Here is a 24,372-nt window from a genome sequence, read left to right on the forward strand (position 1 = left end):
CCCTTGTCACCCTCTCTCCAATGCCTTCCCCCATTCCCTCCAGGATTTGCTTTTCTGCTCTCTACAGTGTGTCCGTAAAGTCATGGTGCACTTTTGATCGGTCACAGGAAAGCAACAAAAGACAATAGAAATGTGAAGTCTGCACTAAATAAAAGGAAAACTCTCCCAGTTTCATAACTACCTGTTCAGTGCAGTTCAATGTGGGCTCACGTACAGATTTTTTAGGGCTCCTTAGGTAGCTATCACGTATAGCCTCTACAGACTTGTCACTGACTGATGGCCTACCAGAACGGGGTTTCTCCACCAAACTGCCAGTTTCCTTCAACTGCTTATCCCACTGAGTAATGTTATTCCTATGTGGTGGTGCTTCATTATAAACGCGCCAATATTCACGTTGTACTTTGGTCACGGATTCGAATTTAGCAAGCCACAGAACACACTGAACTTTCCTCTGTACCGTCCACATCTTGACTGGTATGGCTGTGGGCTGCTCCACTGTATACACGGTGTTATGTCATCATCTGCGCATGCGCACATGCTGCCACATCATCCACAGAAACTGGGAAGGTTTTGCTTTTATTTGGTTCAGATTTCACATTTCTATTGTCTTTTGTTGCTTTCCTGTGACCAGTCAAAAGTGCACCATGACTTGAAAGACACACTGTATAATGCTGTGTTATGTATATACAACTTCACCAATCTCTTTCCCTTCTCTGATCATATCCTCTCATCCCCTTTCCCTCTGTCTGCTTTCCCTCTGGTCCCTTTGACCCCACCTCTGCCTCTATTCTGCTCCTCAGTTCATATTGTTCAAATGAGTGAGGTCATATGATATTTTTCTTTCTCTGCCTGGCTTATTTCACTTCGCATAATAGTTTCCAGGTCCATCCATGTTGTTGCAAAAGATAAGATTTCCTTCTTTTTCACGGCCACATAGTATTTCATTGTATATATGCACCACAGCTTTTTAATCCACTTGTCCACTGACGGACACTTGAGCTGTTTCCAGATCTTGGCTACTGTAAACAATGCTGCAATAAACATGGGGGTACATTTCTTTTTTTGAATCAGTGATTTGGTATTCTTAGGATATATTCCTAAAAGTGGGATGGCTGGATCAAAAGGTAGTTTCATTTTTAATTTTTTGAGGAATTTCCATACTGTTTTCCACAGTGGCTGCACCAGTCTGCGTTCCCACCAGCAGTGCAAGAGGGTCCCCTTTTCTCCACATCCTCTCCAGCCCTTATTATGTATTGTTTTGTTAATGAGCACCATTCTGACTGGTGTGAGCTAGTATTTCATTGTGGTTTTAATTTGCATTTCTCTAATGATTAGTGATGTTGAACATTTTTCATCTGCCTATTGGCCATCTGTATGTCCTCTTTGGAGAAGTGTCTATTAATTTCTTTTGCCTATTTTTTGATTGGATTGTTTATCTTCCTGGTGTTAAGTTTTGCAAGTTCTTTGGTTATTAACCCCTTATCAGACATATTGTTGAATATGTTCTCCCATTGTGTGGTTTGTTTTTTTATTTTGTTCTTATTGTCTTTAACTGTGCAAAAGCTTTTTAGTTTGATATAGTCCCATTTGTTCATCCTGTCCTGTATTTCACTTGCCTGTGGAGATAAATCATCAGATACATTGCTGCGAGAGATGTTGGAGAGCTTACTGCCTATGTTTTCTTCTAAGATGCTCACGGTTTCACAACTTACATTTAAGTCTTTTATCCATTTTGAGTTTATTTTTGTGAATGGTGTAAGTTGGTGGTCTAGTTTCATATTTTTGCAGGTAGCTGTCCAATCTTCGCAACACCGATTGTTAAAGAGACTGTCTTTACTCCATTGTATGCTCTTACCTCCTTTGTCAAATATCACTTGTCCATAAAGCTGTGGGTTTATTTCTGGGTTCTCTGTTCTGTTCCATTGATCTATATGCCTGTTCTTATGCCAGTACCAAGTTGTTTTGAGTCAATGGCCTTGTAGTATAACTTGATATCCGGAAGTGTGATATTTCCCATTTTATTCTTCTTTTCAAGATTGCTGTGGTTATTTGTGTTCTTTTTTGGTTCCATATAAACTTTTGGAATATTTGTTCTATATCTTTGAAGTATGTCATTGGTATTTTAATTAGTATTGCATTAAATTTATAAATTGCTTTGGGTAATATAGACATTTTACTTATGTTTATTCTTCTTATCCAAGAACATGGTATATGCTTTCATTTGTTTGTGTCTTCCTTGATTTTTTTTTTACCAATGTTTTATAATCTTATGAGTACAACTCTTTAACCTCCTTGATTAAATTTACTCCTAGGTACTTTTTTGTTGTTGTTGCAATTGTGAAGGAGATTGTTTTCTTAATTTCTCTTTCAGACAGTTCATTGTTGGTGTATAAAAATGCCTCTGAGCCTGACCTGTGGTGGCGCAGTGGATAAAGCGTCGACCTGGAAATGCTGAGGTCACCAGTTCGAAACCCTGGTCTTGCCTGGTCAAGGCACATATGGGAGTTGATGCTTCCGGCTCCTCCCCCCTTCTCTCTCTCTGTCTCTCCTCTCTCTCTCTCTCTCTGTCTCTCCCTCTCCTCTCTAAAATGAATAAATTAAAAAAAATTAAAAATAAATAAATAAAAATGCCTCTGATTTCTGAATATTAATTTTATATCCTGCCACCTTGCTGAATTCATTTATCAGGTCCAGTAGTTTTTTGACTGAGACTTTAGGGTTTTCTATGTACAGTATCATATCATCAACAAATAATGATATTTTACTTCTTTTCCAGTTCTGATGCCTTTTATTTCTTCTTCTTGTCTGACTGTTGTGTCTAGGACTTCCAGAACTATGTTGAATAAGAGTGGTAAAATGGGGCACCCCTGCCTTGTTTCTGATCTTAAGGGGATTGCTTTTAATCTTTGCCCATTGAGCATGATGTTGGCCATGGGTTTGTCATAGATGGCCTTTATCATGTTGATGTATTTCCCTGTATTCCCACTTTGCTGAGAGTCTTGATCATAAATGGGTGCTGGATTTTATCAAATGTTTTTTCTGCATTTATTGATATTATCATGTGATTTTTCTCCTTCCTTTTGTTTATATAATGGATCACATTGATTGATTTGTGAATACTGTACCAACCTTGGCTCCCCAGAATAAATCCCACTTGATCATGGTGTATGATTTTTTTCATGTATTGCTGGATCCGGTGTGCAAATGTTTTGTTGAGAATTTTAGCATCTAAATTTATCAGGGATATTGGCCTATAATTTTCTTTCTTTGTATTGTCTTTGCCTGGTTTTGGAATAAGGATTATGCTTGCCTCATAAAAGTAGCTTGGAAGTCTTCCCTCCTCTTGAATTTTTTAAAATATCTTGGGAAGGATAGGAGTTAGCTCTTCTTTGAATATTTGGTAGAATTCGTCTGTGAAGCCATCTGGCCCAGGGCTTTTGTTTGTTGGGAGTTTTTTGATAACTGTTTCAATCTCACTTGTTGTAATCGGTCTGTTTAGGTTTTCTGATTCTTCCAGATTGATTTTTGGAAGATTATATGTTTCAAGGAATTTGTCCATTTCACCTAGGTTGTCTAATATTTTGGCATACAGTTCTTCATAGTATTTTCTTACAATCTTTGTACTTCTGCTGTGTCAGTTGTTACTTCTCCACTCTCATTTCTAATATTATGTATTTGAGTCCTCTCTTTTTTCTTGGTGAGTCTGCTTAAAGGTTTATCAATCTTGTTTACCTTTTCAAAGAACCAGCTCTTGATTTCATTGATCTTCTGTATTGTTTTTTTAGGCTCTATGTCATTTACTTCCACTCTGATCTTTATTATTTCCTTTCTTCTACTTCTTCTGGGCTTTACTTGCTGTTCATTTTCTAGTTCTTTTAGATACAGGGTTAAGTTGTTTATTTAAACTTTTTCTTGCTTCTTAAGGTATGCCTGTAATGCTATGAACTTCCCTCTCAGGACTGCTTTTGCTGTGTCCCATAAATTTTGAGTTGTTGTATGTTGATTTTCATTTGTTTCAAAGAAATTTTTTATTTCTTCCTTGTTCTCGTTGTTAACTCATTTGTTATTTAATAACATGCTATTTAACCTCCAAATGTTTGAATGTTTTTCAGTTTTTCTATTGTAGTTGATTTCTAGTTTCATACCATTGTGATCAGAGAAGATGCTTGATATGATTTCAATCTTCTTAAATTTATTGAGACTCATTTTGTGTCCTAACATGTGGTCTATCCTAGAGAATGTACCATGAGTACTTGAAAAGAATGTATATTCTGCTTTAGGGTGAAAGTTTCTGAAGATATCTATTAAATCCAGTTGATTTAGTGTGTCCTTTAAGGCTGCTGTTTCTTTGTTAATTTTCTTTCTTGAGGATCTATCCATTGATGTTAGCGGAGTATTGAAATTCCCTACTGTTATAATATTGCTATTGATCTCACCCTTTATGTTCATCAAAATCTGCTTTATATATTTAGGTGCTCCTATATTAGGTGCATAGATATTTATAATGGTAATATCTTCCTGTTGAATTGCTCCCTTTATCATTATATAGTGACCTTCTTTACCCCTTACTATAGCCTTTGTTGTTGTTCTTTTGTACTTTTCTGAAGCTGGAAACGAGGAGGCAGTCAGACAGACTCCCGCATGCGTCCGACCAGGATCCACCCGGCACGCCCACCAGGGGGCGATGCTCTGCCCATCTTGGGGCGTCGCTCTGCTGCAATCAGAGCCATTCTAGCGCCGGAGGCAGAGGCCACAGAGCCATCCTCAGTGCCCAGGCCAACTTTGCTCCAATGGAGCCTTGGCTGCGGGAAGGGAAGAGAGAGACAGAGAGGAAGGAGAGGGGGAGGGGCGGAGAAGCAGATGGGCGCCTCTCCTGTGTGCCCTGGCCAGGAATCAAACCCCGGACTCCTGCACGTCAGGCCGACGCTCTACCACTGAGACAACTGGCCAGGGCCTAGCCTTTGTTTTAAAGTCTATTTTGTCAGATGTATGTATTGCTACTCCAGTTTTTTTTTTTTCCATTTCCATTTGCATGAATTATTTTTTTCCATCCCTTTATTTCAGTCTATGTGTATCTTTTGTTTTGAGGTGCGTCTCTTGTAGATAGCATATGGTCAGGTCCTGTTTTCTTATCCTTGCAGCTACCCTATATCTTTTGATTGGAGCATTTAATCCATTTACATTTAAGGTTATTATTGATATGTAGTTGTTTATTGCCATTTTATTCTTTAAATCTACATTCCTCTTTTACTAGATTCCCCCCCCCCCTTTGTTCTGTTTACAACCGGCCCCTTAACATTTCTTGCAGCATTGGTTTGGTTGTAATGAATTTCTTGAGCTTTTTTTGTCTGAGAAGCTTTTTATTTCTCCTTCAATTTTAAACAATAGCCTTGCTGGATAAAGAAGTCTTAGTTGTAGGTAGGAGCCCATATCCTTCTTAATTAGGCTTAATTAGCGATGGCTCCCTAGAACAGGTGGCTTTTGAAAGAGAAAGGAATAAAATTTCTTACCTAATGGAATATAACAGGCACATGTAAAAATGTCAACCTATGTGCAGAAGAAAACAATGTTTGCAGGACAGGGGTAAATCCTATTTAAAATATGCTGTGATTAGGAAGTGTTCTAGGTTGGGACCTACTAGCTTTCCTCTCTACCTTGATTACTGGGATTCAGTCAGGAATCAGCTGCAGAATCTATATAATTACTGCCAGCAATTAAGCACTGAATGACAATGCCTCACTGAAGTTGGAAATAACTCTTGCCAAGTTTTGTATTCATAGGATTTTATTTTTTCATTTAGTTTTTATATAAAAGTGCACTTGGAGTAAACATCTAGTTATTTTTGGCCGGCACTTTGATCATGTATTGTATACTAATCTATAACAGTCAGCCTGTTTTCTTTGCTCTAAAAGTTTCTTTGTGTACAACTTGAAGGTGGACTTCATGTTCTAACTTTACTTAGATGAAAAAGGTGTTATTTTCATGAATGGTTTAGTGTCTCTTCCTAGATAGTTTAGACCAGGGGTAGTCAACCATTTTATACCTACCGCCCACTTTTGTATCTCTGTTAGTAGTAAGTGGGGGCGAAGCTCTGCTCACTAGGGGGCGTCGCTCTGCCGTGACCAGAGCCACTCTAGCGCCTGGGGCAGAGGCCAAGAAGCCATCCCCAGCGCCCAGGCCATCTTTGCTCCAATGGAGCCTTGGCTGCGGGAGGGGAAGAGAGAGACAGAGAGGAAGAGGAGGGGGTGGAGAAGCAAATGGGCGCTTCTCCTATGTGCCCTGGACGGGAATTGAACCCGGGTCCCCTGCACGCCAGGCCGACGCTCTACCGCTGAGCCAACCGGCCAGGGCCAGTAGTAAAATTTTCTAACCGCCCACCGGTTCCATAGTAATGGTGATTTATATATTTATTTATTTATTTAAAATTTATTTATTTATTCATTTTTAGAGAGGGGAGAGACAGAGAGGGAGAAGGGGGAGGAGCTGGAAGCATCAACTCCCATATGTGCCTTGACCAGGCAAGCCCAGGGTTTTGAACTGGCGACCGCAGCATTTCCAGGTCGATGCTTTAGCCACTGCACCACCACAGGTCAGGCAGTAATGGTGATTTATAAAGTAGGGAAGTAACTTTATAAACTTTATAAAGCAGAGTTATAGCAAGTTAAAGCATATAATAATAATTACTTACCAAGTACTTTGTCGGATTTTCGCTGTTTTGCAGAATAAATCTTTATAAAATAACTTACTGTAGTTAACTCTATCTTTTTATTTATACTTTGGTTGCTCTGCTACCGCCCACCATGAAAGCTGGAATGCCCACTAGTGGGCGGTAGGGACCAGGTTGACTACAACTGGTTTAGACTATTTAAAATGTTAATTAGCAGTAAATGTGGACTGCTAAATAAATGTGGACTGAGGTATTAGTTGAAAAAATTTTGTTGGGGGAGTGTAAATAAGATGGCTAAAAAAATTTTTTTTTCTCAGATATACCTTACCAAAGAAAGGAGAGATTAATGACTCCAAATGAAGATTTTAAAAGGAATATTCACAATGTCAGTTTCACTGAAACAAGGGAAGAATCTAAATTAAAGTGTGTGTGCCTGGGTTACTTTACTGTCTTACTCTTGAATTGATGTAAAATCTGTGACTTCTAATCTGAGGCTCCATCTACTAGTGGTTTATTATGGTGGGTCTGATTAACATTATGGTTGGTCACAAGTCAGAAATACATGATTTAGTCACCTTACTTTACAGAGAGAGCTTTATAAAATTTTAATTTAACCCTGATACACAGAGCGGGCTGATAAATTAAGAATACAGTTCACAGAAGTTGTAATGAAAATCAGTGTGATTGTTTTATTAGCCACAACTCATATTTTTCAAACTTTAAGATAAAGAAGTCACACAGTATTATGTATTTTATAGTTTTCATATAATGAAAAATTTCCAGACTTAGGAAAGACATATAAATATTAATGCTTGCAAGGCAATTTATAGTTTCTAAAGAGCTTTTCTCATCTCAGAAAATTGAATGATATGATTATTAAAGGTTAATTAAGCAAATACTCGTTAAGTAATTGGAAGGTAATCTACTTCTAATTTAACTGGTCAATCAGGGGTATTTAGGAAATATTTTTGCTGATTAACAACTATTAACTAAAACAAAAGGATATTGAAATTTTTTCCCTAGAGATAAACAATAAGCTGGAGTTTGCTCTTTTATGAGTCAATTGTTTCCAAAAACTAGGAGGAGGGTTCCTAATTCCACCGCTTTGATAATTTAAGAGGTTTGATGAGAATTCTGAGCTCCTCCCTCCCAACGTCAACGCAAGCCTCATACTGTTGCTCATTTTGTCACTTCAAGAACACAACAAAATTATCTGAAGAACGTAATTACAAAAGGCAAAGGGATTGGAAAAAAGAGTGGAAGCCCTCTTCTTGTGGGAAGCTGCAGTTTAGTTATTGACTATACAGACTGAAATCGAAACCCAACTCATATTAACAATCAAAACATGATTCTCTACAAGTGCATAATAACCATACAAAGAAATTTTCTTAAAATACTTTCCGTTGGTGCAGCTTGTAACATTTTCATCTGCAGTGTTAACTACAAGCTGCTTTCTCCCAATTTTGGATAGCCTGGGTGCTGCCTCCCGATTACCAGTGGTTTTAGAAAAATCACATCTATCCTGTTCCTGGTTTTGAGGCGAAAAAGACATGATTTCCAAGTATGAGAATAAGAAGTGCCCGACAAAGACAAGAGGCTAAGGTTTCGTTTACAGTCAGAGGATCAGCCCCGGAGTCATGGGGCTCGGCCCGGCTCCGCACGAGCCGGCGGAGTGGACAGCAGGCACCTTTGTCTGTCCCCGACTTCCCTGGCCCGGGGCCGAGTGACGCGGGCGGGAACGCGGGTCCCGCGGTCCGGGCGGGCCCGGCACTGTCCCGGGCCAGCGCACGGCGAGGGCGGCCCGGTCGGGAAGTGGGCGGTCAGGGGTCAGGGCCCCGTCAGAGCCACCGGGCTCACTATTGTTTCTGACGAGCCCATAAATCACCGCTCCGACCTTCGCGCACCCAGGTTTCCTCCCGGAGGCCATTCAGTTTCCTCTGAGGCCCTATATAGAGGCCCCTGGCCCGGCTGCGGAGAGGTGCACATCCACTCCGGACTCCCGGACGGGCGGAGCTCGGAGCGCTTTTCGCCCGCGGGTCCCTGCGCCCGGAGGTGCCCGGAAGGTGAGCAAGGCAGCTCTCCCGGGCCGCAGGGCTGCGCGAGGCGGCGTACCCCGGGGGGGAGAAGGAGGAGGAGGAGGAGGCGGAGGCGGTGGAGGAGGAGGAGGCGGAGGAGGAGGAGGCGGAGGAGGAGGAGCCGCTTCTCCGGGGTTTCCCTGACGCCAGCAGCAGCGCCCTGCGCCCCGCGCTGGCCCGCAGCCCCGGGGAGGAGTGGGGGAGGGGAGCTGGCCTGCCAGGCGGCGGCTGGGATTGGAGCGGGGGCGGGCCAGGCGCGGAGCCGAGAGGTGCGGGCCGGGGCAGTGCGCGTGCGCGTGCGCGGGGGTGTGCACCCGGCCCCCGCCCCCTCCCCGCTGGCGTGGTCTCCGCCCCCCTCGCGCCTGTGTGTGGAGCGGGAGTCGGCGGCGGGTGGCGGCGCCTGAGACTTGGACGCCGACCGCCCCCCCCCTCGTCGGCCCGGAATGTACTGATTCCCCCTCACCCCCCACCGCCGCTCTCCTCCCTCTCCGCCCCTCTGCAGGAGGGAGGCGCCCCCAGGCTCCCCTCCCGCGAGAGGGGCCGCGCGGGCTGGGCCGACCGGGCTGGACCAGAGGCGGCGGCGGCAGCCAGAGCCGAGCCTGCAGCGAGGGACCGGCTGAGGCGCACGGGAGGGACGGAGGCGAGGGCTCCGCGGCGCTGCCGCCGCCGCCCCCGCCCCCGCCGCGGCTCGCGGGCAAGAGATGGCGGCGGAGCGGGGAGCTCGGCGACTCCTCGGCACCTCCTCCTTCTGGCTCTGCTGCATGCTGCTGCTCGGGCGCCGGGCGCCGGGCGCCTCGGCTGCCAGGAGTGGCTCCCCGCCGCAGTCCTCAGGTAAGCGGCGGGTGGGGGCGGGGGCGCCGCACCGGCACCGGCTGCGGTGATTTGTTTAGGATCCAAGAGGAAACGTGCAGCAACTTCTCTGCCTATTCGAGGCTTGCTGGGGAGAAAGCGGGTCGCGCGGGGTGGGGAGTAAGCGGCGGGGGCGCCGTCGGGAGTGGGGCGGCCGCAGGGTGCGTCCGGGGCTCCCGGGTGTAGTTCGGCGCTTTGTACCGGAGGCAGGTTCACCCCTCGCCTCCCTCCCCACCCCACCCCTCCCCCAGGCTCATCCCACTTGTAAGAGTGGGACATTCTTGTGCTCATACAAGCACCAGTAGAGGCCACTACACACCTCATTAAATAAACAATCGTAGGGCCAATTCATTAATTTCCAGGAAAGGAACGGGGCGTGGGGGGCACGGTGAGGGGAGGCTTGAACTTCGCCTTCCCTGACCAGGGATTTCCCGGCTGAAGTCCTAGGGAAGCGCTGGCTGACCCCGAGGAACTCCTCATGCAGACTGCCGCCCCAAGGCTGGGGAAGAGCGGGTGTCAAAAGGACACAATGACTCCTTTGGAATCAGTGCTGTGACTTCAGGATGAGGGCTTCTTGGAGAATCGGCTTCAAGTGATCACATATGTATTACTGTTTTCCTTATGAAAGGCTTCTTTTCCGGGGATTACAGCTGTATTTATAGCCTAACTGCCCTTAACCTAGGCAATTGTCTAAGCATTGGGTTTTAGGGACTTGTACGTTGTCTTCAAGTGCCAATATATAAATTCATTTAGCCTTAAAAGCCATTTTCAGGGTTTTAACACATCACACATTATTGATATCAGTTGCATTTCTGTTTATTTAGGAGGGGGAGCAATTAACAAAACTCCAAACTTTCCTGTAAAGATCTTACAGTTGTAGTTGAGGAACGGGATGCACTCAGCAGTTGAAGAGAGCCATTACCTTGTAAGCTGTTTAAACTGTTTGACCAAGGTGACCTGTTATTAAACTCGACAAAACTTTTGTACTTGCTCTACCTGAAATTTTGTATCTGAAAGTCATCTCATCAGGCATAGCGACAACTTAACCATTACTTGGTTCCCCCTGATTTATGTGAAATATTTTAAATCACACTGCAGTGAACTTGACTGATAAACTTTCTTTTGATTTTCTTGCAGAGTAGAAAGAATACAGCTCGTAGTTTTGTACCGATGTTAAAAGCTTTAAACCTAAGCCACCAATGGGTGTTATCTAAACAGTTAAGTAAACAATAGTGTTTTAGTATCAAACTGCCACTTGACAAATTCAGTGTGAACGTGGATTAGAATACTCATTTGGTCCTGAAATGTAGGTAACTGATCCAGCCCTTTCTGTTCTTGTGGATGAGCAAAACAAGTTCTCTTACTCTGATTTTATATGTAAAATATTATATGTAGTTCATTGTATTATGTATGTTTGAAGTAATTGGAATTTCTGTTTAAAATTTTGTCCATAATTTTGAAAGTTAATAAAGTGCTTGTGATTTTAATACTTAGGTTAAAAATATAATCATATAAAAATATATAATCTTAGAAAGTGGTGTAATGTCTATCAATAGGCTTTTATCGTGTACTGTTGAGGTGCAAGCCATTGCTGAAATCTTATTTATAAAAATATATAATCTTAGAAAGTGGTGTAATGTCTATCAATCGGCTTTTATCGTGTACTGTTGAGGTGCAAGCCATTGCTGAAATGTGTACTCTGTCTTCATGGAGCTTATAGTCTGTTGTGTGCTTAGGAAAGATAGTCATTCAACTGCTAATTATATAATTAAGTAGTTGTGATAAGCATCACAAAGGAAAATAGGTTTTGAGAAAGTTTCATTTGTGTGGACCTAACCTAGGCTGAGTATCAATGTGTCTCAGAAGTGAGATCTAAGAGGTTAGTAGGAGTGGAGGTGGGAAGGTTCATGTAGTTAATAGTATAGCTGGATCTAGAACACAGATCTGATTTTTGGTTCAGATTGTTTTCCACAAACTGTTTGCCTAGTTACAAAAAAGCTAAAGGAGTAACTACAATAAGGAAGGGGTTGGTCAGTTCTCTGGTAAGTTTCAGAGAAGTCAAGGAATTGAGAACTAAGTAAGGGGCATCTTAGAACAGCTGTCAGTAAATCAGATGTCATTTGTCAGTGGTTTTATTTATTCATTTATTAATTTTTTTTGTAGATTGGCAGACTCAGAAACCTTCTGTAGGAGATTACAGTAACTAGGTAGTAGGGAAATGGAGATATTTGGTAGTAAGAGGAGGAAAAGAGGGTGTGGGACAAGAAGATGAATGGAGTGTTTGTTATTTTCAACTTTAGGGTAGACTGTAGACTTGAGGAGGTGGAAGAAAAAGGAAAGTGCTGGTGCTAGAAAACGGTCAGCAGTGGTGGAAGGATTGGAAATGATTAGGCACACAGTCTGGTTTTGAGAAGGAAGGGAGGGAGGGAGGGAGGGAAGGAGAAAGGGAAGGTGGGAAGAGAAGACAGAACAGAGCGAGCAGCCTGTGTAATTGAGGTCTATTCTAATTAGAAGGAAAGGGTTAAGGAATGGTAATGAAGTGGAATTGGGATGCAGGACTGCAGAAGGTTAGGAAGACAATGTTAAGAGTTTGTTTGAAATCAATTTGCCTTTGAAATAGACTAGATCAGCTATGTTCACATGTTCTGCAGCAACATTTTGTACTCTGAGAACAGAATTCGTGAAAAGTTTTAATCCAGTATTGGTTGCTTATGAGTTACATGACGTATGTAGAAATTAAAATAAAAAATTTTATGATTAGAATAACCAGATCTCCCATTCATTGGTCAGATTGCAAAAGAGTAATTTGACAAAATGTCACAATGGTGGAGAGGGTAGCCGTGACCTGGACTGCAGAGGTGTACTGCGGAGGTCACGAAGTTATACTTCTCATGCATAGGTAACCCTTATCTGCCTTCATCATCACTTACTTGATGATGTGATTTGTTCCCTCACGAGGTAGTCTGTTCCTGTTCTGAATAACTTTTGTTTGTAAACTTTGCTTTATGCAAGACATTTAAGTTTTTCACCCTCCCCACCCTTGATTTTTTTTTCCTTTTGCCTATTTTGGCATCACCCTATCTCCTCATCTTTTACTTCTCTGATCAATACTTCGCTTGCTTTTCAGGTGTTTCTTTCACTCCCTCATTAGATATTGATACCTAAGGTTGATCTCGTTGTGCACTTGTCTTCATTTGCTCCCTGTAAGCTCATGACTCTCCTAGTTCACTTTGTTTCGCGTACTACTTAGTAGCTCCACTGAATAGACACCCTGTATCAGCACAAGAACTGAGGTAAATTCATCGGGGCTCCTCTCCCCTCCTGCTTCCCTCACCCCCGTTCTCCATACTGTAACCAAACAATTCCTGGCCCAGGCTGCTCATCTGGTTTGAGTGCATGGGTTTGTCTTCCTGTGTTACCTGCATTGGATGTCACTGTCCCACCAGCCAACCAAGTTGAGGTCTAGAAGTCATTCTAAAGACCCTGCCCTTTTACCCTCATGCCCTTAGCTGGTCATTATGTTTGATGTTGACTGCCTAGATATTGAATCTGAATCTGTATCTTTCCATCATAATTTCCACCTAGACCAATAGTCTTGGCTCCATAGTTAATCTCCTTATTTCTACTGTTATCCTTTAGAAGTTTCTCCTTCTTCTGGAATGAGCTGTCTTATATGTTTTTCTGAGCATGCCATGTCACTCATACTTGCTCTCTCTTATAAGAGTTCCACAGCTTGAATGTTAGAGCCTAAACTTCTTGGCATGGAGATTGTGAGACCTTTTGTATTCTTTACCACTGGCCTCCCCCATCCCGCTTTAACTTGCCGGTGGTGCTGCACCACCTCTCCAGACTCACTGCAGAGCTTCATGTCTCCATGCTATTCTTTCTTCCTGGTCATGCCACTCACTCCCCACCTTGTCCACTTCTGAAATTCCTACTCATCTAGTTAGTGCATTTTCCTCTGCCTGCCTCCTTTCCCAAAGAATTAGAGTCATCATTCTCTGTGTTCTCATAGCTTTCTGAGTTCTTTTTATCTTATATTACTGATTTTCTTTCCCTTTCTTTCTCTTTCTCTTTTTCCTTCCCTTCCTCCCTCCCTCCCTCTTCCTTTCCCTTCTTCCTTCTTGACAGACTCCCACATGTGCCCCAACCAGGATCCACCTGGCAACCCCATCTGGGGCTGATGGTCAAATACTGAGCTATTTTTAGTGCCTGAGGCTGATGCTCTTGGACCAACTGAGCCATCCTCAGTACCTGAGGCCATGCTTGATCCAGTCGAGCCACTGGCTGTGGGAGGGGAAGAGGGAGAGAAGCAATAGGGGAGGGAGAAGCAGATGGTCGTTTCTCTTCTGTGCCCTGACTGAGAATCGAACCCAGGACGTTCATACATGGGCCAATGATCTATCCACTGAGCCATCCGCCAGGGTCTGTGTTACTGATTTTCCTCTAGTAATCTGAACTTCTTGAGGATTAGGACTTCCCTTATTCACTACTCTTTTTTCTTTTTTTTTGAGTTCTATTGAGGTGACACCAGTTAACATAGTTATATAGGTTTCAGGTGCCCAGCTCTACAACACATCTGTATACTTTATTGTGTGTTCAACCACCCCTTCCAGTCAAATCTTCGTTCATCACTATTTATCCCCCATATACCTCCTCCACCCCATCCAGCAGTCTCTCTTATTCACTGTTGTATGTTTGATGGAGCACAAACATCTGGTGTAGAGTTAATAACTAGTTAATGTTTGTTGAACAGTGTTGAATTGCCTTTGTTTTTTAACCTTGTGGGCCATACAGCATATCTGATTCCTTTATATACTGGCCTTTTATGGGTCTGATGACAAAATGTGTGTGTTTGCGTGTGTGTGTGTGTGTGTGTGTGTGTGTGTGTGTGTGGTTTTTCCTCTTTTCTCAGTTAAGTGCCCTTAGTTCCTTCAGCCACTCTTCCCAAGGCTTAGTTTTCTGACCCATTCATTGTGTTTGGTTATCCTGCTTGGGATATGCTGTAGTTTCAGTGTTTATTAGTTCTGTCATCTATGGAAAGATCAGTACTCTTGGTAAGTTATCTATATACAGGGGCTTTTGCCCTGCTTTGCCTTGCCTATCAGGACAAGGTAGAAGAGAGTTCATAGATTTCCAGGATGCATCATGATCCAAGGAGATAAGAAATGTGGTTGCTCTTATAGTAAACCATATGAAAATAATGTGATGTGGGATGGTGAAAAAAGACATGATATAGAGGCATTGGATGTGGGATATGACTTTCGGTTCTACATGTTCCCATATGGTAGCTGGTGGGGTTTTCAGAAGAATGACAAGTATTATAAAATTGCTTTTAAACTGTATAGTGAGGTATCTGTGTAGAATGGTTTAAATGTTTCTTTATGAACTTCAAAATATACTATAATCCTATTGACTTTTTGAAAGAGTATGTAAATATTTTTTCTCTTGGCTTAATTGATCATAGTTGGTTTCTCCATGCTAATAAAAAATATTAGGGTAATATTAATCTCATGTGGAGGCTCTATGGATCTATTTAATAGTTTTTACTTTCTGATACCTTATTACTGACTTTTTTTGTGGTTGAGAGGTATTTAGGCCATTGGTAGGTATTTTGGCTTCTAGGTAAAATTGAAGCAACAGTAGGAAAAGTCAAGGGAAATAACTACAGGTTAAGTTCACATTGATCAGAGAACTACCAAGTGAGATGAGGAAAAGTCTTGTGTTTATGATTTTTAAAAATTAAATTAGTCATAGAATGTAAGCCAGCGAAAAAGATGGTATTAAAATATGAACTACATTTTGGATTATCATTTAGAATGAAAATTTTTTGACCGAAAATTTTGGAAACATAAAAAAAAATTCACTGGTATAATTTGGTATTTTTTTTAGTCTTTATCAAAATGGTACATCAGTTTTTACATTATAATCATGGTATATGTACAACTTTAGTATGTGTATTATATACTTTATCTATAAATCATCTTTTTTTTTTTTTTTCTTCCCCCTTTTTTTTTTTTTCATTTTTCTGAAGCTGGAAACAGGGAGAGACAGTCAGACAGACACCCGCATGTGCCCGACCGGGATCCACCCGGCACGCCCACCAGGGGCGATGCTCTGCCCACCAGGGGGCGATGCTCTGCCCATCCTGGGCGTCGCCATGTTGCGACCAGAGCCACTCTAGCGCCTGAGGCAGAGGCCACAGAGCCATCCCCAGCGCCCGGGCTATCTTTGCTCCAATGGAGCCTTGGCTGCGGGAGGGGAAGAGAGAGAGAGGAAGGCGCGGCAGAGGGGTGGAGAAGCAAATGGGTGCTTCTCCTGTGTGCCCTGGCCGGGAATCGAACCCGGGTCCTCCGCATGCTAGGCCGACGCTCTACCGCTGAGCCAACCGGCCAGGGCTAAATCATCTTATTTTTAAAAACCTATTTAAAATACCTACGTACATGTTTGAAGTAAAACAGTATAGAAGAACATACAGTAAAATGTTTTACTCACTTTTACCAACAAATTTCTTTCTTTTCCCATAAAATGTTAGCATTTTTTATACTTTTTGCTCTGCATTTACATATGTATGTTTAGTTTTTTTTACACATATAAGCGGGATCATACTACCATTGTTTAACAGTACAGATTTTGTATATATAGATTTTCCTATAACTACAGTGTGTCTGTAAAGTCATGGTGCACTTTTGACCGGTCACAGGAAAGCAACAAAAGATGATAGAACTGTGAAATCTGAACCAAATAAAAGGAAAACCCTCCCAGTTTTTGTGGGATGATGTGGCAGCATGTGCGCATGCGCAGATGATGATGTAACACCATGTATACAGCGAAGCAGCCCACGGCCATGCCAGTCGAGATGTGGACGGTACAGAGGACAGTTCAGTGTGTTCTATGGCTTGCTAAATTCGAATCCGTGACCAAAGTGTAACATGAGTATCGGCGCGTTTATAATGAAGCGTCACCATGTAGAAATAACATTAGTGGGTGGGATAAGCAGTTGAAGGAAACCGGCAGTTTGGTGGAGAAACCCTGTTCTGGTAGGCCATCAGTCAGTGACGAGTCTGTAGAGGCTAGTGACGAGTCTGTAGAGGCTATACGGGACAGCTACCTAAGGAGCCCTAAAAAATCTGTGCGTGAGCCCACATTGAACTGCACTGAACAGGTAGGTATGAAACTGGGAGAGTTTTCCTTTTATTTGGTGCAGATTTCACATTTCTATCGTCTTTTGTTGCTTTCCTGTGACCGGTCAAAAGTGCACCATGACTTTATGGACACACTGTAGTATTTGAAACATCTGTATAATATTCTAAGTGAGTATTAATATTGAATAGTTGCCAATAAAAACAGTATTTATTGAATACTCACTGAGTTCCAGGCACTGTGCCAAGCTCTTTTATGTACATTTTTAATCCCTTATACAACCCTGTGAGGAAGATGGTAGTAGCCCCTCGTTCTACAGATGAGGTAAATGATGTCAAATATGAAGTGACTTGCTGCTATAGGTCTCACAGCTCTCTCAAGTGGAGAAGTTGGCATTCAAGTCTGTATCTTTTGGGGTCCAAAGACCATGCCTGTTTCTGTACTGCAGGCTGCCTCTAATAATTTATTTTTCTGTTAGGGATGTTTTCAGTGTTGTAGTGATACATATTAAGAGCAATACCATTGATGAGTACATTTACAAGTTTTCCAAGATATTTTCACCTTAATTTTGGACTTTGATTAAGGTCATTATTTTAAGTGCAGGTCCCATAGCTTTTCTCTTTCATCTGTTAACTGAGGGGATTAATTAATCACCCTATTAATAGGTAGTCTCAAAGGTGCCTTCTACCTCTGAGTTTTCTATACCTCTTACATCTGTAACATTGGTGGATTTGTCTCGGTTAAACGATCTTTATTCAGTTCTTGTGTTTGAACATTGATCTTTTGTTTTTGGATGCAAGAATTACTTTTTGTCATTCTCTGGGTTCAAGCTGGTGACCTCAGGGTCTCGAACCTGGGTCTTCCGCATCCCAGTCCAACGCTCTATCCACTGCGCCACCGCCTGGTCAGGCTGTCATTCTCTGAAGTTCAAGTTATCCTACATCTTTTTTTTTCTGTATAAAGTTAGATATGATTGGGAAAATCTCTTAAGTTGCTTGTGTATGGTTTTATTTTATATGCGAAAAGCTTTCCGGCTGATTTCAAGAAATAAAGGTTAAATGTTAAACAATTTTGGGATATTTTAAGTTGCAATATTACTTGAAATATTAGTTGCTTACTCTTAGGCTTGTAAGGAATGTAAAGTTAACTGACCAGGTTGCAGATCTGGCTGAAACGAGTAGGGTTTGGTTCCTCTTTGACCTCCTATGTAAAGGAAGGGGAGAGGTAGTGGCTACATAGGTTTTATTTTACTGAAATCAGTACTTGTATTCTTCTGGTTAAGGAGTTAGTAGTTGGGCTGTTTGAAATTGAGATCATACCTTTGCTTTTCATTTTGAAAAAGAACTTTGAGAAATAACCTTCTTTAAAGTTTTATAGCAAGAATTTTAAAATTTAATTTTCCAGTTAGTTGGATTATTCTGTAGCCAAAACTAAAAGTTTAGGTGGATTTGGCTAGTTGTTAACATTTTATCTTTGAGGGCTGATTATGCACAAAGTGATAGACTGTGGAGATACTAAGATGAACTGGGTGTGTTTTCTATCCGTAGAAAGCCTTGATATAATAGCCCAGTTAAGACATACCCATAGATAATAGATAACTTGATTTAGAGGGACAAATTCTGGAATCATTATGTTACTGTTAATTAAAGAAATAGTGCTGCTGCCCTGGTTGGATAGCTTGGTTAGACCATCGTCCTAAAGCATGGAGGTTGCCGGTTCGATGCCCAGTCAGGGCACATACAGGAACAGACCGATGTTCCTGTCTCTCTTTCTCTCTGCCTTCCTTCCCCCCTTCCTCTCTTGCTAAAGTCAATCAATCAGCCATTCAATCAATCAATAAAAAAAGAAAGAAATAGTTGTGCTTTCTCTCATAAATTTGGTTGTGTAGCTTTAGAGTAATCCTTACTTAGTTTTTACGAAGTCAGTAGACTACAATTCTCAGAGGGAATTATTTTTCATTTTCTCTTAAGTGAAATGTTTGCTGGAATGTTTGAATATATGAGAATGCTAATATGGAGCCATCTGGGGTAGGGGTCGGGGGGAGCTACTTCTGTGTCTTCAGGAAATCTAGAGATTGATTGTGCTGGGTTTTCAGGATTTATTATTGGTCAGTAATGGTCAGTAAAGGTTACTGAGGAGTCCTGGGCAGAGTGAATTTTTAAAATGAGACTGTATGGAAACTGAATACAGAATATTTTTTTTCAGCAGTAAGCTGAGTAAAAAAGAAAATCACTTAGATATATCTTTATATATAAGGTCCAATTAGGATAGTAGTATTATAATTTTTTTTTTTTTTGGTATTTTTCTGAAGTTGGAAATGGGGAGGCAGTCAGACAGACTCCACATGTGCCCAACTGGGATCCATCGGCATGCCCACCAGGGGGTGATGCTCTGCCCATTTGGGGTGTTGCTCTGTTGCAACCAGGGCCATTCTGGTGCCTGAGGCAGAGGCCATGGAACCATCCTCAGCGCCTGAGGCCAACTTTGCTCCAATGGAGCCTTGGCTGTGGGAGGGGAAGAAGCGTGGAGAAGCAGATGGGCGCTTCTCCTGTGTGCCCTGGCCGGGAATCGAACCCGGGACTCCCGAACGCCAGGCTGACGCTCTACCACTGAGCAACTGGCCAGGGCCAAGTAGTATAATTTAAAGACTTAGGGATAGAATAACAAATTATAAGTTTTATTTATCACTTTTTATTCAGAGTATAACTTTTGATGCAACAGCTAAAATTTTGAGGATATTTTTGGTTAATTGTTGAAGGTTTTGAAGGTTGAGGTGGGGCTATTGGTTGTTTTAAATTTACATAATTACATATCCAAGGGATTGTATGTGTGCTTCTTATGCTGACAACACGCCCCCCTTTTTTTCTTCTTTTTCCAATGTGGGAAGAGAATATAGAGAGACAGACTCCTGCATGCACCCTGACTGAGATCCACCCAGCAACCCCATTCTGGGGCCTATGCTCTGTTCGTCTGAGCCATGCTTATAACCGAGGTATTTTTAGCACCTGAGGTGGAGGCTCCACAGAGCCACTCTCAGTGCCATGGGCTGATGTGTTTGAACCAATTGAGCCATAGCTGTGGGAGGGGAAGAGAGAGAGAGAGAGAGAAAGAGAGAAGGGGAGAGGGAGAGGTGGAGAAGCAGATGGTCACTTCTCCTGTGTGCCCTGATCGAGAATTGAACCTGGGATATACACATGCCGAGCCGACACTCAACCACTGAGCAAACTGGCCAGGGCCTAATAACCCCTTTATTAATAGCACCTTGCCTACATAGAACTCAACCAATATGTACTTTCACCTCCAGATTATAACTGAAGACCATAAAATTAAGATAATTTTCAAAGTCTGTACATTCAAGTAAATAAATTTCTCAGAGTCCCAAAGGTGCTTGTTGAAAGCCTGTGTACCTATAATTTATAAGCAGTTCTATGTTATTATCTGATTTCTAAGTGTTGGGCAGATAAAATATATTATGCTCACTTTGTTAAAGATGGTGCTGCCCACATAGAAGCCCATTGCCCAGGTGATTGCTTGGGATGGGCGTTATTATGTCAATATGTGTTGGGGGAGGGCTTTCACACCAAAAGGTTTTAAAAGAAAGAGAGATCACATTGTTCTAGGAGAAGAGGTGATTACGTTCTAGGAGGAGCCCATGCTATAGGAGAGCAGAGAAAGGCCACGTGGAGGAGGCCGAGAGAAGCAGACAAGATGGCGGAGTATTGAGTAAGAAGCCAGTTTGTGCAGAGTTTGTGCAGAGAGGAGGAGATGGGGAACAGAGGTGAAGAAATCTGGTGAGCTAAAAACCCTTTGATTCTAGGAAACTCGGATAAGTCAGTAGCTTTGTGAGCATTGAATGAGTGGGTTTTGGAGCCCAGTGTGTGTTTTTACTTGCCCACCAGGTGCAAGCTAAGATTAAAGGTAATGGCCCACCAGTTCTTGGCTCCGATGTTTCATTACCATCTGTCTGAATCTAATGCGAACCTGCATGGACCAGGCAGCTGTGATGGTGCCGTGGCTACTGGCTTTACACTAAGCCCATAGCTGGTTAGGAGGAAGTAGTGAACTAACTTGGGACCACCTTCTATCAACAGCAAAGGAAGGAGATTTGGAATAAACATAACACAGAGGTCTCCGCTTAAATAGGAACAGCTGTCTCAGGCAGGCTGAGGAGTATCCCTCTGTGACTGCCAGTGATATTGCCTGCCCCTGGGCCTTTGTCTTACCTCCCCTCCCCCTGCTGTCACAACATGGGTCTCTGGCATTCTCCCTCAGACACCTCTGCAGTCTCATTTCCCCTCAGACTAGTCTGGGTCCAGGTTGACAACGGAGGTGGGAGAAAAGCGGGATGTGAATGGGCAGGAAGGTGGAGAAGTCCTGCCCAGGTCCTTTTCTACTGGTCCTGCCTTCAAGCCATGGCATCTCTACATCAGCAGCATCTTTGACCCTGATATGTGTGTGAATATTTTAATATTTGGGTGAAGTGAATTGTTGGTTTGATTTTCTAAAGCAGTGATTTTCAACCTTTGTTTTTCACGCACTCATAAACTAATTACTAAAGAAAAAGGGGCCCTGACCTCTTCTACTTTAGTAACTAATTTATTTGTGTTATAAGATGAAAATGGTTGTATTTAGTCAGGGGTACTGACCTTAGTAATTAGTGTGTGTTTGTGCCATGAAAAAAAAAGGTTGAAAATCACTGTTCTAAAGAATTAAAAACATAAAATTTCAAGCAACATATAACATGAAAAGTGAGATCCTATACTCCAGCCCTCTCCCCAGAGACAACCACTTTGTTTTGTATGTACAATTAGATATTTACAATATATGAGGCGTATATAACAGTGCTAATAAGTTGGGTTGTGCTGTGAATACCATTTTCCAACTTATTTTCAGACATCTTTCCATGTGAGTACTTACAAACTTATCAAAGCTGTCTTGATAACCATGTAGTATTTTATAGATCTAGCATAATTTATTTAACCAGTTCCCTTTCAATGCTCCCAAATCTTAATTGCAAACATATTCAGTGAACCCGCTTTCACAAGTGTCTTTGTGCACATGTGCAAATCAACTATGGAATAAGTTTGTAAATGTGGAATTGTAGGGTAAAAGGGCATGTGTTGTAAGGTATCAAAAAGCTGCAAATTATTATTGATATTCTGGGAGGAAAGGTTAGGCTTTCCTGTCCCGTCCCTCCTTTGGGGAGGAGAGGGAGAAGAATGTAGAAGTTTCTGGCTTTCAAGAACAATGGGTCATTTAGTTTTAAATATAAAACAAAGGTTAACTGAGAAACAACTTCTTTCAATAGGAGGCAGAATTTACATACCACCTTGCATTGATTGTAGTTCCTCCCACTTCCTGGAATCTTGAGAGTAAAATACCTCTAGGCTAGTGAGGGAAGAGGAATCCTGAAAGATTTGTAAATATCTTTGATTGTGTTACCTTGAAAGTCTTAATGTTTCTGTGTATCCCCTAGACCAGTGGTTGTCAATCTGGTCCCTACTGCCCACTAGTGGGCGTTCCAGCTTTCATGGTGGGCATTAACGGAGCAACCAAAGTATAAATAAAAAGATAGATTTAACTATAGTAAGTTGATTTATAAAGATTTATTCTGCCAAACTTAGCGAAAATCCAACATAAAGTACTTGGTAAGTAATTATTACTATATGCTTTCACTTGCTGTAACTCTGCTTTATAAATTTTATAAAGTAAAGTTATTTCCCTACTTTATAAATCACCATTACTGTGGAATCTGTGGGCGGTTAGAAAATTTTACTACTAACAGAAATACAAAAGTAGGCGGTAGGTATAAAACGGTTGACTACCCCTGCCCTAGACAAATGTTATAATCTTCTTAATGATTATGCCATGTCATGCTCTCCCCAGCCCATGTGTGATCAAGGGTATATAAGCAGCCCCTGAACTATTTTGGGGACTGCATGATTTGGGCTTGCAGATGTCCGTGTCAGCCATATGCGGCTGGCATATTTAAAATTTTCTCCTTTAATAAAACTTCAAAATTTATCTGGACTGGGTGTCTCTACGTGAACTCGATGAAGTGAGGTATGGTGCTTTCAAAATCTGGGGTGCAGTACTTCATGACACATGTATATTAAAATTTTTGATATTTCTAAATTATTCTCCACCAAGCTGATTTTGTCTCCTATCAATAAATAGTAAATGAGAATACCTATTTCCTCACACCATTGCCAACATACTAGTTATTTTAGGCTTCTTAGTCTTTGCCAGTTTGATAGATAATAAAAAGTACCTTTTTAAATTTTTTATTTTAAAGTGAATGGAGTTCAGTATTTTTTAAAATTTTTATTGATCATTTATATTGTTTCTGAGAATTGTCTTATTTTTTTTGTTTTTTGAGAGAGAGGGGAGGAGGTGTAGAGAGAGGAGAGAGAGTTGTTGGTGACCTTGGTACTCTGGGGTAGTGCTCTATCCATTGTACCACTGGCCAGGGCACTATTGTGTCTTTTCTTAATATTGCTATCTCCTTTCTTAAATCAATGGCTCATTAATATAAATAATAAGTAAGAATAGGAACAATGAAAACTTTTTAACTATATAAATTTTCATGGCTGCTTATGGTTTTTAACTTGATGAGAAGTGAACTGAGGAATCAAGTCAGCTTGCTTACCTGATTTCTAACCACTGCTTATATTTACTTACTATGGATTCATAAACCTTCAAACTTCTGTTTTGAAGGAAAAAAGTTAAATATTTTATTCACTGATTTGAGTGAAAAATAGGAATTGAAACATGTTATTATTCTTTCAAGATGGGATGAACAATTTTGGTTTAGAGTAAGATCAGTTAATCAAATACTTGAATACTAGTTTGGCACAAGGTTATAAGGTGGTTTAAAGTGGAAAGTGGATTAAGATTGCAGCAAGAGCCTGACTGGTGGTGATACAGTGAATAGAGCATTGACCCTGGGACCGAAGTTCGAAACCCTGAGATTGCCACTTGAGTGCGGGCTCACCAGCTTGAGTGTGAGGTCACCAGCTTGAGTATGGGATCATAGACATGATCCCATGGTTGCTGGCTTGAGCCCAAAGGTCACTGGCTTGAAGCTCAAGGTCACTGACTTAAGCAAGGGTTCACTGGCTCGGCTTGAGCCCTCAGTCAAGACACATATGAGAAACCAATCAGTGAACAACTTCAGTGCCTCAACTACAAGTTGATGCTTTTCATCTCTCCCTTCTATCTGTCTCTCTCTTTCCCTCACTTAAAAAAAAAAAAGAAAAAAATACCGCAGGAAAGACAGGTTTGAGGGGTAGGATATGATTTCATTTTGGACACCCTGACCCTAAGATGCCAGCTGAGCATCCCTATAAAGGAACTGCAGAATTAGGACTCAGATAAGAGGTCTATCCAGATGTTTGGCTAGAAATGCCTGTTCAGGAATTGTATGGTTTACTGAGTGACAGTTCAAGCCATGGGACTTGATCATATCACTGAGGAAGGAAAAAGCAAACCTAGCCTGACCAGGTGGTGGCGCAGTGGATAGAGCGTCAGACTGGGATGTGGAGGACCCAGGTTCAAGACCTCTAGGTTGCCAGCTTGAGTGTGGGCTCATCTGGTTTGAGCAAGACTCACCAGTGTGAGCCCATGGTCGCTGGCTTG

General features: G+C 41.9%; 2 protein-coding genes across 8 annotated transcripts in view; both read left to right on the plus strand.

Moving 5' to 3' along the window:
* BBS4 (Bardet-Biedl syndrome 4) overlaps positions 1 to 24,372 on the plus strand; it is a 948,798-nt gene that overhangs the window by 460,505 nt on the left and 463,921 nt on the right. The window lies entirely within an intron of this gene.
* Positions 8,435 to 24,372, plus strand: part of NEO1 (neogenin 1) — a 247,168-nt gene continuing 231,230 nt past the window's right edge. Inside the window, exons 1-2 of one of the 7 annotated variants that reach the window (XM_066278054.1) lie at positions 8,435 to 8,730; positions 9,245 to 9,573. In XM_066278054.1, the coding sequence (XP_066134151.1) occupies positions 9,444 to 9,573 (130 nt within the window). In that variant the 5' untranslated portion in view covers positions 8,435 to 8,730; positions 9,245 to 9,443. Of the gene's footprint in view, positions 8,731 to 9,055; positions 9,574 to 24,372 lie in introns of those variants that run through there. The other 6 variants (XM_066278057.1, XM_066278059.1, XM_066278053.1 and 3 more) reach the window with 6 other exon arrangements.

The sequence above is a fragment of the Saccopteryx bilineata genome, chromosome 4 (genome assembly GCF_036850765.1).
Source record: "Saccopteryx bilineata isolate mSacBil1 chromosome 4, mSacBil1_pri_phased_curated, whole genome shotgun sequence".
Lineage (NCBI taxonomy): Eukaryota > Metazoa > Chordata > Mammalia > Chiroptera > Emballonuridae > Saccopteryx > Saccopteryx bilineata.